Source organism: Ambystoma mexicanum, chromosome 8, assembly GCF_040938575.1.
Source record: "Ambystoma mexicanum isolate Mex_15411 chromosome 8, UKY_AmexF1_1, whole genome shotgun sequence".
NCBI classification, from domain to species: domain Eukaryota; kingdom Metazoa; phylum Chordata; class Amphibia; order Caudata; family Ambystomatidae; genus Ambystoma; species Ambystoma mexicanum.
Window position 1 is genome coordinate 1,091,540,423 of NC_090929.1, and position 14,899 is coordinate 1,091,555,321.

Below are 14,899 nucleotides of genomic sequence, written 5' to 3' on the forward strand. Positions count from 1 at the left end.
GGCCGCATAGAATCGGGCTGTCTGGTAAACTACTTTTTTGCTTCGATTGTCCCTGTATATTTAGCAACACACAATTTTAAAACAAATGTAAAAATGCTACTTGTGTAACAATTTAGAAAAGTTAATTGAAATGGCTATTCCTTGAATCTGAGTCAAGGGCTAAACAATGTTACAACTGTGTATAACCATTCTCCAGCTTGAAATGCTTTCAAACCATTTGTATGAGATCTTACTGTGTATTTTGTGCTCTTTTACAGAGGAGAAGAACCTCGCAGAGGTTCTTATCATGAGTATACTGCTGCAGAACGCACTTATTTTGATACTGTACGAGCCGCTGGCACATACCCTGAGGAAACTCGGCGAGAATTCCCAGCACGCACTAGAGAACTATATGCAGATTGGGATCCATACCAAACTGAATACTATGACCCTAGATATTATGACGATCCGAGGGAATTGCGTGATTATAGAGACCCCTATGAACAAGATATTAGGGAGTACAGTTACAGACAAAGAGAGCGCGAAAGAGAGCGGGAGCGGTTTGAATCTGATAGAGACCATGATAGAAGGCCATTGGAGCGCAGCCAGAGTCCAACTCACTCAAGGCGGCCGAAGAGCCCCGTTACATCACCTTCACAATCCGAGACAAGACTTCAAAGTGACCCTGAGCGCAGGATCTATAGCCGTTCTTCAGATCGTAGTGAAAGTTGCAGCTCTCTATCCCCACCACGATTTGATAAACCTGACAAAGTCCGAACAGAACGTTTTATTAAGAATGAAAAAATTGAAAAAGAACTGCGTCCTTTTGATCTTGACCGAACAGAAAAAGAGAAAAGAGTTATCAAGAAGGAGAAACAAGAAAAATTGGAAAAAGACAAAATGGAAAAGGTTAAACGCAAGACTAAAATCAATTCCCCAAGTTCTCAGTCATCTGAAACAGATCAGGAAAATGAGCAAGAGCCTAGTCCTGATAAAAAAGGTCTTGGCAAGCAGCCACTAAAAGAGAAAATTGACAAAGAAGGGTCGTCAAAAAATCGTCTGGATTTAATACCCTGTGTGGTACTAACTAGGGTTAAAGAGAAAGAAGGAAAAGTTGATTCACCTACTCTTGAAAAATTGAGAGGGAAATATGACAGTGATTCTGTGAGGTCCCCACCGCTGGAACAAAAAATTCAGCTTGCTAGAATTGAACCAAATAAAACAGACCAAAGTAAAACAGAACCTGTCAGGACTAAAATATCTAAAGAAAAGGTTCTTTCCAGCCATGTTGAAGTGGTTGACAAGGAAGGGAAGGTGAAAGCCAAGAAACAGCTAAAAACAGAACAAACCATTGAGGTGGCTAATCCAGTTGACCTCGAAAAACTCGAAGCACGGAAAAGGCGATTTGCAGATGCAAATCTGAAACCCGATCGTCAGAAACTTGATTTTAAGAGAAGCAACCAAGATGAAGATGATGCACGTCTGCTTTCAAAAAAGCAGTCTGATGGACCAGGTGCCTCACGAGAAATTACAATCTTAAGAGAGGTAGACTTGGACAGAAAGCCTGTGAGAAAAGAGCATCCCAGGAGGGAAGTGAAACACATTAAATCTGAAAGACTAATTACTGTTACAAGCCCAAAAGATGGCCAAGAGTCTGCAAGTATTTCTGTGGGTATTGCTTTGCGTCCCAGCTCAGAGTTGCAAGCTCGTTTAGGTGAACCAGTTGATGTTTCGGAGATGCAGGATGTTGTGAAAAAGATAAATCTAACAAAATCAAATCAACGGCAGCTACAGATGACAGATGATCAAGGGACTGAAAGAGAGAGGCTTAAAGAGGAGGGCAAAAAAAAATATTGTCGCTTGTTGGAGGAAATGTCTGAACATAAACTTGGCCAAGAGAAACCTCACCCTTTGGAAATGGAGGAGAAACTTGGCATAGACATTGATCACACGCAAAGTTATCGTAAGCAAATGGAGCTAAGTCGACGACTTAAGCAACAAATGGAAATTGAGATGGCAAAGTCAGAGAAGTTTGGTAGTCCCAGAAAGGAAGTGGATGATTTTGATAAGCGTAGCCTTGTACATGAGGTTGGAAAACCACCACAGGATGTCACAGATGACTCCCCTCCAAGTAAGAAACGTAAAACTGATTATTTAGAATTTGATAATCTGACTAAAAGAGAGAGGAACTACAGGAGCTCTCGTCAGATGAGCAAAGATTCTGAAAGGACTGCTTGTTGTCCAAGCCTCAGACATTTTCCTTTTCATGAAGAGGGTGACACTTCAGATTTCCCAAGGTTATTGCCAATAAAAGATACCAAAGAGTCTCCTAAATTAGATGAAAAAAGTGTGTCCTGTTCTATGATTAGGGATAATGTTCTAAAATGTACCTCGTATGAACTTGGCAAAAAAGACCAATTGGTTGATGTAGCTAAAGTTAAATTGTCTTTAACTTGTGAAGATGATTCAAATAGATGGGACGGTCAAGTGAAACAAGAGTCTTGCAGAGCAGATGCTCCTTTCCAGAGATGTGCCATCAAAAATCAACGATCACGCTCCCTACATGATCTGGAACCCGGGGAGGTTCCTACAGATTCTGATGAAGATAGTGATAATAAGCTTAATTCACCGAAAGTGTCATCTCTTTTCGATAGTTCCAGGTTTTCATTTTTACTCCGTGAAGGAGAGGAAAAGCTGCGTGAAAGAGAGGAAAAACTATCAAGTTCATCTGAGAGAAACAAATTTTACTCCTTTGCTCTGGACAAAACTATCACCCCTGATACAAAGGCATTACTTGAGAGAGCTAAATCTCTTTCTTCATCTAGAGAAGAAAATTGGTCTTTTCTTGATTGGGACTCACGATTTGCAAACTTTAGAAACAACAAAGACAAAGAAAAGGTAGACTCTGCTCCTAGACCTATACCGCCTTGGTATATGAAAAAGAAAAAAGTTCGTACGGACTCCGAAGGAAAACCAGATGACAAAAAAGAGGATCATAAAGAGGATGAGCAGGAGAGGACAGAGTTGTTTGCCTCTAGATTTTTGCATAGTTCCATATTTGAGCAAGACTCCAAACGCCTGCAACATTTAGAAAGGAAAGATGAAGAACCTGATATCCATCCTAGTAGGCATTATGGCAAACAGGTTTCCAGTGATGGTGCAAATATTGTTTCTGAGTTTGTGCAAGAGCCTGTGGTTTTGTTCCATAGTAGGTTCATTGAGCTTACAAGAATACAGCAGAAAGAAAAAGAGAAGGAGCAGAGAACAAAATCACATGAAAAGCCAGAAGAGAACATGGTTCAGCCTAAGACCCCTGAATCCATTCCAGATTCAAAAGAGCAAGAAATAAAGACTCCAGTGTCATTGGGGCCATCCCCTTTGATTCGTCTACCACAAGAGCCTGCAGCCGCAGTTCTCGAGAAGTTGACAAATGAAAAAAATCCTGAAGCTCCATCAACAAAAGACAAACTTTCTGAGCTTGCTCCATCAACAAAAGACAAACTTTCTGAGCTTGCTCCATCAACAAAAGACAAACTTTCTGAGCTTGCTCCATCAACAAAAGACAAACATTCTGAGCTTGCTCCATCAACAAAAGACAAACTTTCTGAACTTGCTCCATCAACAAAAGACAAACTTTCTGAACTTGCTCCATCAACAAAAGACAAACTTTCTGAACTTGCTCCATCAACAAAAGACAAACTTTCTGAACTTGCTCTATCAGCAAAAGACAAACTTTCTGAACTTGCTCCATCAGCAAAAGACAAACTTTCTGAACTTGCTCCATCAGCAAAAGATAAACCTTCTGAGCTTGCTCCATCCGCAAAAGATAAACCTTCTGAGCTTGCTCCATCCACAAAAGATAAACCTTCTGAGCTTGCTCCATCCACAAAAGACAAACCTTCTGAGATTGCTACATCAGCAAAAGACCTACTTGAACCCACATCAGAAACCCCAGTGGCAAAAGATCAGCTCCTAGAGATTACACCCAAGCAAGAGGTTTCGGATTCTACTGATGCTCAGGAGGACTCAACTCCTGTGCCTGAAATCGCTCTTTCTATTTCCAATACACCACCAGAGCAGTCTGAATCTCCACCAGTTGAAGAAGAAAGTAAAAGCACTATCCAAATGCCTCATTTAAGTGAAGACCTTATACCTCCAGAGCACCCTTCATACCTGGATGCTAAGCCTCCTACGCCAGGGACTTCGTTTGCAGAAGACAATAGTGTTGAGATGGAGCCTGCAAGTGCACCTTGCATTACACCACCGTTAAAATCCATAGCAAACACTGAGGAGCCGAGTGAGTTGAAGGAAGAAAATACATTGTGTGAAAATTTGGATTCAAATACAAGTCCAAAGGTTGAGGTGGCTCCAGAGGCTCAACCTCCAGTTTCAGACCATGACATGGAGGTTGAACCCCTGGTTCCTGTAAGAGAGAAAAAGTCTTACAAAGGCAAGCGCTCAAAGAATCCTGTACAACCAGCTACTGCTACTGTCGTAGAGAAACCTGCTACAAGAAAAAGTGAAAGAATTGACCGTGAAAAACGTAACCGGTCAACCTCTCCTCGAGGTGACCCTCAAAAGCTTCTGGAGCTAAAGGTAGAGACTGAGAAAGCTCCAAGAAATGCCTCAAAATCTCCCAGTTCTGTGCCAGATCCAGAAATCATAGAGCCTGCTGTCCGATCTAGACGAAGAAAAGTGAAATCTATTTATGCTACCAAAGTAGTTGACTCCCCACCTTTGGTCAAAGAAACCATTGAAACACCTAGGCCCACCAGAAAGAGAGTTGAGAAAGAGCCTCCAGAAACAGTTAGCATTCCCACCCCACCACGGAGAGGAAGACCCCCAAAAGCACGTCGGAAGATTGGCGAAGAGATATCCCCTGTGAAAGCAGAACTAGTTAAACAGGATTTGGGGGATACACTACCAAAGGAAACGACTGAAGCCCCAAAACCTGCAGAGGGGTGGAGATCACCAAGATCTCAGAAAATGGTTCACAGTCAACAAAAGAAGGGGAAAAATGAACAGAAAATATCACCAAATGTTTCACTGGACTCTATTGTAGATGCTAATGAACAAGCTGTTCAAGAACCTTTTACCAAAGAATGTTTGGAGACATCTGAAAAAGATATAGATGATACTGAACCAAAACATTTAAAAAAGCCAGATGATGTTGACACTGCTCCCTTGGAAGGTACTTCGATGGAGGTTTTAGAACAAAAACTTGTTACAGAGAAAGCAGGAAAGGCCAAAGGTGGAAGATGTAGAAATATTAAAACTTCTGTTGATCAAACCAACGTACGGATTAGAAATGTGGAAATACGGCTTAATGTGGATGAGGTGAAAGGTGCCTTAAGATCAGGCGAAGGGGAGTCTGAGCAAATTGTAGTGTCACCTCTTAAAGTCAAAAGTCCTTTAAAGGAGGACATGCCCCCTTCATTCAGTAAAATGGATACTGAGACACCTTTTCCAGTGTCGCCTGATAAGGAAATTGGAATGGAGCCACAACCTTCTCCTGAAGCGGTGCAACTGGCAAAGCAGATTGAGCTGGAACAGGCTGTAGAAAACATTGAAAAAATCACTGAGAATCCATTAATTACTGCTTACAAAGAGCCAGTTACAGATGTTTCTTATAAGGAGCCAGAAGCGGAAGTGTCTGAGGTTCGTCCAGAAGAGGAAGGAGACAAACCTGCTCACCAGGCTAGTGAAACTGAGCTGCTAACTGCAATTGGATCTATAATCTGTGATGTTTCTGCAGAAGCTGAAAGCTTCCCTGCACCTCCCACCTATCCACCTGATGCTGAAACTGAACTGCCTGTAGTTCCAGCAGTGGTGTCATCACTGCAAGAAGAAATGGAGCCTGGGACTGACCACTCTGTGAATATCATAAACTCAGAAGCACCTGATAAAGAGAGCTCTGTTTCTGTATCTAACTCTTTGTCAAAAGAAACTGTAGAGAGCAAGGAAGCGGAAGTTAACCTCAGCGAGTCTCCCAATAATACAAAGGAAGCAGAACCCTTGCAAGATTCAGATATTCCGCGTAAAGAAAAAGGTCGCCCCAAGGCAAGCCGCCCCAGGCGTACAAGAAGCAACAATAAGAAAGCTGAATCAGTTCATAATGTTGTTGACCCACGCATAATTAAAGGGCGATTCCCTATCAAGAAGGAAATTAAGTTACTGAGTGAAGTAATGTTGAAAGATGAAAATGACATTGCTATTAACCTTCCAGAAGTCACTGAGCAGTCTCCCTCAAAATCAGGTCTGATTACATCTACCGAGGACATTTCTCAAGACATACCTAATGAGAACAAAACCCCCACTGAACCTACTGCTCCTGTAGATCCTCCACAGCAGTCTGGAACAGAAAATGAAGTAACACAGTCCTGTTTGAAGAAGAAAACACATTTGGAAAGTTCACCAATAACACCCCCCTCTGCACCAACCATAAGTGTTCCAGCACTTCCTTCCGCATCAGCTGCCAAATTACCAAGTGCTCCTGCTGTGGGAATAGTCCATCATTCTAGTTCTGTCATGGTAACGGATTGGATGTCTAGGCACGATGAGACTCGTGCTATTTCCACTCCCCCACCAGCTATGCCTCCTGACACCAAAGCCTCAGATATTGATAATAACTCAAGTACTTTGCGAAAGATTTTGTTGGAGTATGTTTCACCAAATAGCAACACAACTACCATGGTCACCACTTCGATCTCTGATCCAGTCAGTACATCCCGTTTGGAAGAGAAGCTGACTAATATTCCAGTGGATATGATGGAAAAATCTGAAGAGAAACCTGCAATTGCACCAATTTCCCACAGCACAACAAATACTCAAATCTCTTCATCCGCAGACAACGCTGTTTTTACTGAAAGGGAGAAGGTTGCTGCAATCATTACTCCAAAAATGACGTCTGTTATCAGCAGAATGCATTCCAGTTTGGACTTGGATGACACTCCAAGGATAAGCTTGGTGAAACAATCTCCTCAAGCACACTCTCCTCTTCCTACAATGCCTTCACCAAAGTACAAGCAAAGGCCAACTGGAAATGATAGAACCTGCATGAAACCAGCCATGTCAGTAATTGAAGATCGATCAGCTGAGGCTGGATCAAGTCCTGGTTTGCGAGTCAGCACATCTGAGGGGTTTGTAATTTTGAGCTATTCTGGACAAAAGACAGAGGGCCCACAGAGAATTAGTGCAAAAATTAGTCAAATCCCTCCAGCAAGTGCAGTTGATATCGAGTTCCAACAGTCTGTTTCCAAATCTCAAATAAAACAAGAATCTGTTGCTGCATCACAGCTACCTAAGGGTTCTCAGACCCCTACAGACTACATTCCAAGCCATTCTTCACTTATGCCCTCTTCTCAAACGTACAGTTCTTCTCCTGTAATCTCCTCTATTAAACAAGAACGCTCCTCTTTGGAAAAAACGGATGCTCTGCACGTGTCTGGTTCCAACCCTCCTTCTCAGTCTGGTGCTGTTAAACTCCTTTCACAAGTTGTAAATACGGCACCAGTGCTGATACATAACCAGATGGTGCACGCTCAAACTGTAGCCACAAGTAAGAAGATACCGGATTCATCTGCTGCCCTGAAGGTGGATGCTAAGGTTCTGCAGCCAACTAATTTGAGTCCAGGTTTAAGCCCACATCATTCTTCCTTCTCTGGCAAAATACATACAGAAACCAACCATATAAATTCTGGTAACAGCACACCAACTGATAGGACTCTTCCTCATCTAGGGGTTGTTAAACAGGAACCACATTCCCCACGTACCACTGGACATTCATCTCCATTTACTAGGACTTGTCATCCTAGTGTTACCTCATCTTCTCCATTGACAAGTAATGCCTCTGTCATGCTGGCACAGGGAATCCCTGTGCCACAGTACATATCTGGTATGCATCCAGAGCAGACTGTTATTATGCCACCGCACAGCCATCTTTCTCAAAGTGATATTCGAATGAGTACGCCTCCACTGCCTGGCATGACTTTTGGTATACGCCCCGATGCACTCCACTCACCCAGGGCTGCTGTCCAACCTCAAATTGATGTTCGACCTCAGCAGTCCAGCACCCCGCAGCCAGCTCCCATCAGAGAGATGGTCCTACCTTCTTTGACTTCGCAGCATGTCCCAGATGATGAGGTGCACTACAGACATGGTGTTTGCAGGGGATCAGCATCTGTGCAATCTGAGGTGCTAGTGATGCAGCCAGAGTACCGCATTTCTTCTTCTGGGATGCGCTTGGATCCGTATAGTGTGCCACGGGATGTGAGGTTAATGATGCACTCTCACATGGCGGCTGTGGGGGATCATCACTCTGACACGCGGCAATCCAGAACACCTGATGGGTCAGTGAAAACACCTCCAGCTAGCAAAACTCCGCAGCCTGGCAAGGACATGGTCAAGCCTCCAGAAGTAAAGATGGCCCATTCCCCCCATAGTGAATCAAGATTGCTCAATGTTCCTTCAAGTAATCAGTTGCCAGGACTGTCCTTACCGCAGGCTGTTGTGGTACCACATGGTGTACCCCTTATACACCCTGGAGGAAGTTCTTTCCATGAATACCTGCCCGTGTACAGTGACATAAGAAACTATCATTCGGCTGCTCAACTGGCCCACGCGCAGTTTCCTGGCTCATCGCCAATTGGCCTCCCTTCTCGCAGCATGACCCCCTCACAGGTAAGGCACAGTCAGCTTTTCTAGATTTATACTGATTTTTGATAAATGTAATGTAGAAACCTACTTACATATGTATGGTTCTGAAGCTAGACCTTCTTTATCCTTCGTTCATAATTGCTATTCTATAAATGCATGTGATTAAAATGTATCCTTCCCTTTGGGTTTTATGCAGTATGAACCTAGCTAGGAAGCAACGGAGCACTGCACATGTCGTTGAGGGTAACTCATGAGGTATGTGAGGGTTCAGTATGTGGCACCGGATTCTCTGGTAATGCGAGTGGGGTGCACAAATACAAGGACCCTAGTTGGCGCACAGGTATTAACTGTTGAGTAAGGTCTTTAATTCCTTCCTGAACTGCAAAATCGTTGATTGGAAGGAAGATTTTTCTGGAATCCATAATAGTCCCCTTCGAGTGGCCATTTCATATAAGCCTCTTCAACTCTGAAATATTAAGGCTCCGGTCCTCAAAGGTGTTTTACTTTTTTCTGTCATCAGAAGAGCATGTCAGGGACATTGGATTGTTACTTCATGCCTTCCAGGTTTCAGTAGTCTTGGGTTGTTCATGGGCCCTCACACAAGAACTTGTGTAAGACCAACCTGGATTTTATGTACTTTTTCCCAGCAAATTAACTCCTCACCATTACGCAGGTGTGATTAGGCATTCTCGTTTCACTCTTAAGACAAGTGGATGGCACGAAGGTACTCTTAGTCTGACATTGCTCGCAATGCAGATCTACACAGTTTATTTCCTGAACAATATGCTCTGTGCACAACCGCCATTTCTAAAATCAGTCAAGTGTTTAGAAAATAACAAGGCACGTTTAAAGTCAGCTCAGAATTGTACCCGTGAGTAAAATGTTTGATTATTTTAGAGTGCAAGCAAACTAGCCATTCAAAAATGTAAATACAAGTAAAAAATCAAGACTTGCATCTAAAAAAACAAATCAGAAAGCGCTCTCAAAAGTATTCAGTACAATTTCACATGTATGTAAAATTAAGAACTTTCAATTAGTTTACTTATTCTTTAATGGGACAAAATTAATAGGGAGCTCAAATGTATACTGAAAAGTAAGGTAAGTGTTACCAGTGTTCCGGGGAAGCTGTTGGAGTGGCAAGCTTCAGTCTAGCTACAATGGAGAACTCCACAAGAGTATTTTATTTGCGTGCATACAGGGGAACATGCACTTTGTTACAAAGGAGCATACAAAAGGTACTATAGTAGGTGTTGGGCAATATTGTGTATATGACCATTTGGGAGACTACAGCAACCTTGACCTCCTGGCAATAGGAACCCAACCTTTGGTATCAGTCTGTACTACACAGGGTGGTAGTGTGGCTGAGCAGCCAGGCTTATCTCAAGAGGGGTCAATGTGAGCAGTAGGGTTTTTAGAGAGTCACAGTGACAAGTATTCAAACAAACTTTTACACGCAAGGTTTCTTGAGTAAACAATTATTCATTTATTTAACCATCCGTTCAATAAGCCTTCTTCAGAAGTTAGCAATATAAAAGCAATACGCAAATACACTTCACCATACACACTCTTAGTTTCTCTAAATCAGCAAGTACCCATTTGGGATGGCACAAAGATGGTACCTACACCCTGAGGTGACTTAAATGACTAGGACACTGTGGACATTAATATATCACTGGTACATTTAGAGAAATACTGTTTGGTGTCAAAGAAAAGGGTTTGGAAATAAAACAAAGGTTGCACAAATATTCTGAAGCAGGTAAATTGTTAGGGCAGTTTTTCTGAAGTGCTACCAACTTCATCAAAGCCATTCAACTGAGGCAGTGAAAGACTACACTCTTAGTATAAGGTTGTACCACCTGAGTACATGGTAGCATAGACGAGCAGCCAGGCTCATCGTAGGAGGGAGAGAAGGCTGTAGAATCAGTACAAATGAAATTGTAATACAAATGGTCCAAAGAAACACTGAAACACTAGGTAATGTAAAAATAAAGGATTCATTTAAATACAGGTAGGCCCAGATAAATCTAGGGGTAAATAAGTACTAAAACATTATATGAAATCACCATTATAAAAACACAACACTATACTTGAAGGTACACAGACCACAGTATAAACCTTATTTGGAATACCTAACAGTAGTCATAGGGAAGTCAAAACCTTTTCATACACATTCAGTATAGGCCACACCTATTCTTGGGGAGTAAAAAAACAATGGTTATTTTCACAATTGCATTCAGTTATGCAAGGGCTGTAGACCCTACCAGTTGAACAGTCACTCAGTACAAATCACATAATCAGTCAACTGGACAATATACTTTTGTGTATAGTGGAACACTTATTCCAGGTACAGAAAAAAACCTAGAACGACTTTTGTGATAACACACAGTTATACTAGGAGAGTAAAACCTAAGGATGTAATATTCAATTACAGGTGCTTTTGAGATCAGTGAAACACAGATTGAGATAAGCAGTAACTCTTGTAACTTTTTTTGGGGTGGCACACAGCTAACTCAAGGTAAGTAAAACCCATATACTTTTTATATCCCACAAGGAGTCCAGGTTAGCACTTTCCCAACTATACAAGGGACTGGTATAGGACTTGTAAGGGACAGTTAGAGCCACAGACTCTGGTTTAGATAGCACAGGGAAAGTAAACCCTAATGTTACACTTTACTGAATGACTCAGTTATTCTAGGCAGGCAACAACCTAATAGACCTATTCTGGACAGGCTAACAGCAAGTCAGGGGAAGCAAGACCAAGTTGGGGGACACTCAGTCAATTATCCTAATGGGACTAATCTGGTGCTACCAACAGTTGGAGGGCACTCATACAATTACCCTGCAGAAATAATCTAGTGAAACCAACAAATTACTTTTGGGAAGAGGCACAACCTAATCACAGGTGAGTAATATACCTTCACATCTTCTTTCTATTACAATGGCAAAACAGTTTCTAAGGAAGGAAAGATTTTAACCATACTTTTAAGAATAGTGCATCACACATCCAAGATAAGAACCTGTAACTGTTCACTTTTAGATTTACGGTTACCAGCCAACTCTTTACAAGTAAGTAACTTGTAAACACTTACTTTCTTTTCTAGGCAAAAGGCCCAATTCCTTAAAAGTATTTCCCTTATTCTTGGAGCATGAGGGTTCAATGGCAGAAGGAGGGTCACTGGGATTTAGTGTCCAACTGGCAGTGTCAGGATAGGTTCTTAAGTAGCAAACGTCAGAGTTCCTTAGCAAGACTGGGCAAACAGGTGAGTACTTTAGAGTTAGAAGAGGGTCAAGGGGCTTCACAGAAGACACCCTAGCAGGATTCTAGCAGTGGTACTGGGTGCACTGGATGAGAGGCCTCCCCATCACAGAAAACACCCTACAGCTACACAGCAATCCTAAGAGACTTAAGTACATACCCAAGCCAACACAGTACCTCAACATTGAAGATTTTGCAGCAGTGGGACTTCACAGTCTGCAGCCAAATACCTAGTCAGTGGATTCCTTGTCCTGGTGACTGAAAACAAGACCTCAGAAGGAACTTTGCAGCAGGGGTTGATGAAGAAGTCTCTAGGCAAGGTGTTCCTCATGGCTGAATGCTGTTCTGCGGATTTGGCACCTTTTCAAGGAGCACAGAAGAAGACAGAAAATCAAAGTTGAATTTGCTTCGTTACAAAGGTCCAGCACTCTGTTGAGGGGACGTTTCGGACTCTATTCGTGTCTCTGGAGATCCACCAGCATGCCCACAAAGTTTCAGCGAGATGCGGAATTCAGATGATCGTGCACCGCACAGTGGCTCGAGGTTCCAGGATATTGGGCTATTGCAGCAACGAAAGTTCACAGCAACGCGTGGGCATGGCTCAAAATGCAGGTCTTCTTGAGTCTAGTGCGTCTCCCCAGGCTCTGAGTCAGGGTCGTCGTTTTTGGAGTCCCCAGGTCGATTGGAATTAAGGGCTACAGCAGGCTCAGGTTACGCAGCAGGCTCCCAGGTCGCTGGAAATAGTCTCTGCTTCTTTTCTTTAATCATACTCTTTGGTTTCAGTTCCAGTGGTCGACTTTTCTTCAGCTTCCAGGTTTGCAGTATTTAACAGGAACTACATCCATCACAATCTCTGCATTCTCTCCCTGCGTTTTACAAGAAGGGGCAGTCTGGTTGTCCAATCAGGACAGCCAGCCTCCCACTGGGATTTGTCCCCATTCAGGCAAGGAGGAAGACACAGGGCTGTGGAGTTTTGGACTCCTCCCTCGCTTTCTGCCCTCACAGACAGACTGGAGCCTGGACAGGGAGTCCAGGGGACTCCAGACGAAGATAAAAATCACACGAAAGAATTCCCCGCCCTGAATGTCAGGGGAAGGAACAAGAAACACTAAAATGGCATAAAAAGAAGACGGGCCATTTTGGGGAAAATGAGCACCATTAGATGCCTTTATTGCAGCTGTGCACACAGCCTGCGGTAAAGGTGCACCAAATTAATACAAGGTATCACTGACACCAGCCATTGGAGGTAAGCTTGTCCCTGTAACAGAATTGTGAGTTTTAAAGTGAAGGTGAAGGGGGATACATTGTATATCCCCAGCACTCCACGTAAGGTGGGGTGTGCTGGCTTCACAGAATAAAATGTAAAAGGGATCGAAAGATGCTTTCTAATTTTGGGAACTGTAGTTCTCTCAAGGTTAGGGAAAGAAAGTTAAAATGGGAGCCCTTAAGACAACCCAGCAACAGGCGCTTATTGCGGCCAATAAGTTGTAAAAGAGGATAACTTTTTTAAAAGACACTATGGAGAGTCAAAGAAATGACATCCATAAAAAAAGAGTAAGATTCTGGGAGTGTGGAAAAGGGTTCCCACTCATAGAAGTATTTAGGAATAATATCCCACTAGTAAAGCAACAAGTTCTGGGGTTGACCCAGGTCAGGAAGATTTAAAAGTTCTGTGAAAATATTACCTAACATAAGTACTTTTAACCCCCAACACAAAATAAATTAACCCTTTCTTGGTGGAAAGATAAAGCACAAAGTCAGAGGTAAGAAGAGTCTTTCAGGGAGCCAGGCCAGCCAATGTGAATTGAGAAAAAGTCTAGGTGAACTGAAACATTTCTTGCAGGTAAGTAAAAGTCTTGCACAATGTTTTAGAAGCCTTTGCAGAAAAATAGAATCACTGTAGGGCCACAAGCTGGGAGGCTTGTGAGGGGCAAAGCTGCAAGCAACTCTGCAAAAGCAACCAAGACCGGTCTCAACTAAGAACAAGCAAGGCTACACAACAAGAGGTAAGTCCCCTTAGTTTTACAGCACCTTTGGTTAGAAGAAATGGTTCCAACTGGTTCTTTTCCTGTGTGGCTCTGCAGAACCTTTTGTTCTGGAGACTCGTTAGTCGAGACGAATTTGGAGCTTCAGCACAGCAGCATGGTTTCACCGGGCAAACAAACGGTCCAGGAGTTATAGCTGGCGTCTTTTCCAAGTTCTTCTTCGGATTCTTTCGTCCAGTGGTCGACTCTGCCTTCCAAGCCAAAAAGCCTTGCCTTTTTATGCAGGTTTCTCCCATTCATTCAAGTCTAGCTGTCAATCTCACAGCAGGATGGCTGCCCTTGCCGGACAGCCAGCCGGCCAATTACCTTTGGGTGCATTCCTGTAACCACAAGCACAGGGAGTATTGGGCACCTCCCTCCCTCCCTCACTTCCTGCCCCTGCCAGACATACTGGAGCCAGAGGCGGGCTTCACTCGTGAATCCTGCCAAAGACAAGACTAACAAAGGGACGAAACCTGGTTTGGCGCGCAGAGTAAATCTTTTCCAGCAAGAAATGGTGAAAAAAGAACGGGCCATTTTGACAAAATGGGCACCCATGGGTGCTTTACTGTAGCTGCGAATGCAGCCAGCGATTAAAACTCCCAATGGTAGTTAAAAGTAAACCACTGCCACCAGCCATTAATTGTAGAAAGGGTAACATAAGAATGTTACATGAAAAACTAGACAACGGGGATGCTAAGTAACCACTCCAGCAGCCTATTGTAAGATGCTGTGTGCTGGGTCTAGAAAGTAGCAATTGTAAGTAAAATCAATTTAACTTTACTGCTCTTGGAAACAGTAGTTTATCCAAGAGAAGGTAGAAATCTGAAAGACTTCCCCGTGTCACAGCACTGAAGTGCTGTGTCACAATATAAAAAGATGATGCCTATGGAATTTGTCAGACTCCAAAAACCATAAGAAACAGTTTCAAATCACAGGTTGAAAATTAAAGTCCTAGAGTCCAGCAAAAGTGCTAGGGGTCTCT

General features: G+C 42.9%; 1 protein-coding gene across 2 annotated transcripts in view; it reads left to right on the forward strand.

Moving 5' to 3' along the window:
• Positions 1-14,899, forward strand: part of SPEN (spen family transcriptional repressor) — a 633,803-nt gene that overhangs the window by 474,659 nt on the left and 144,245 nt on the right. For both annotated transcript variants that reach the window (XM_069611090.1, XM_069611091.1), the window contains one exon: positions 258-8,658. In XM_069611090.1, the coding sequence (XP_069467191.1) occupies positions 258-8,658 (8,401 nt within the window). The remainder of the gene's footprint in view (positions 1-257; positions 8,659-14,899) is intronic.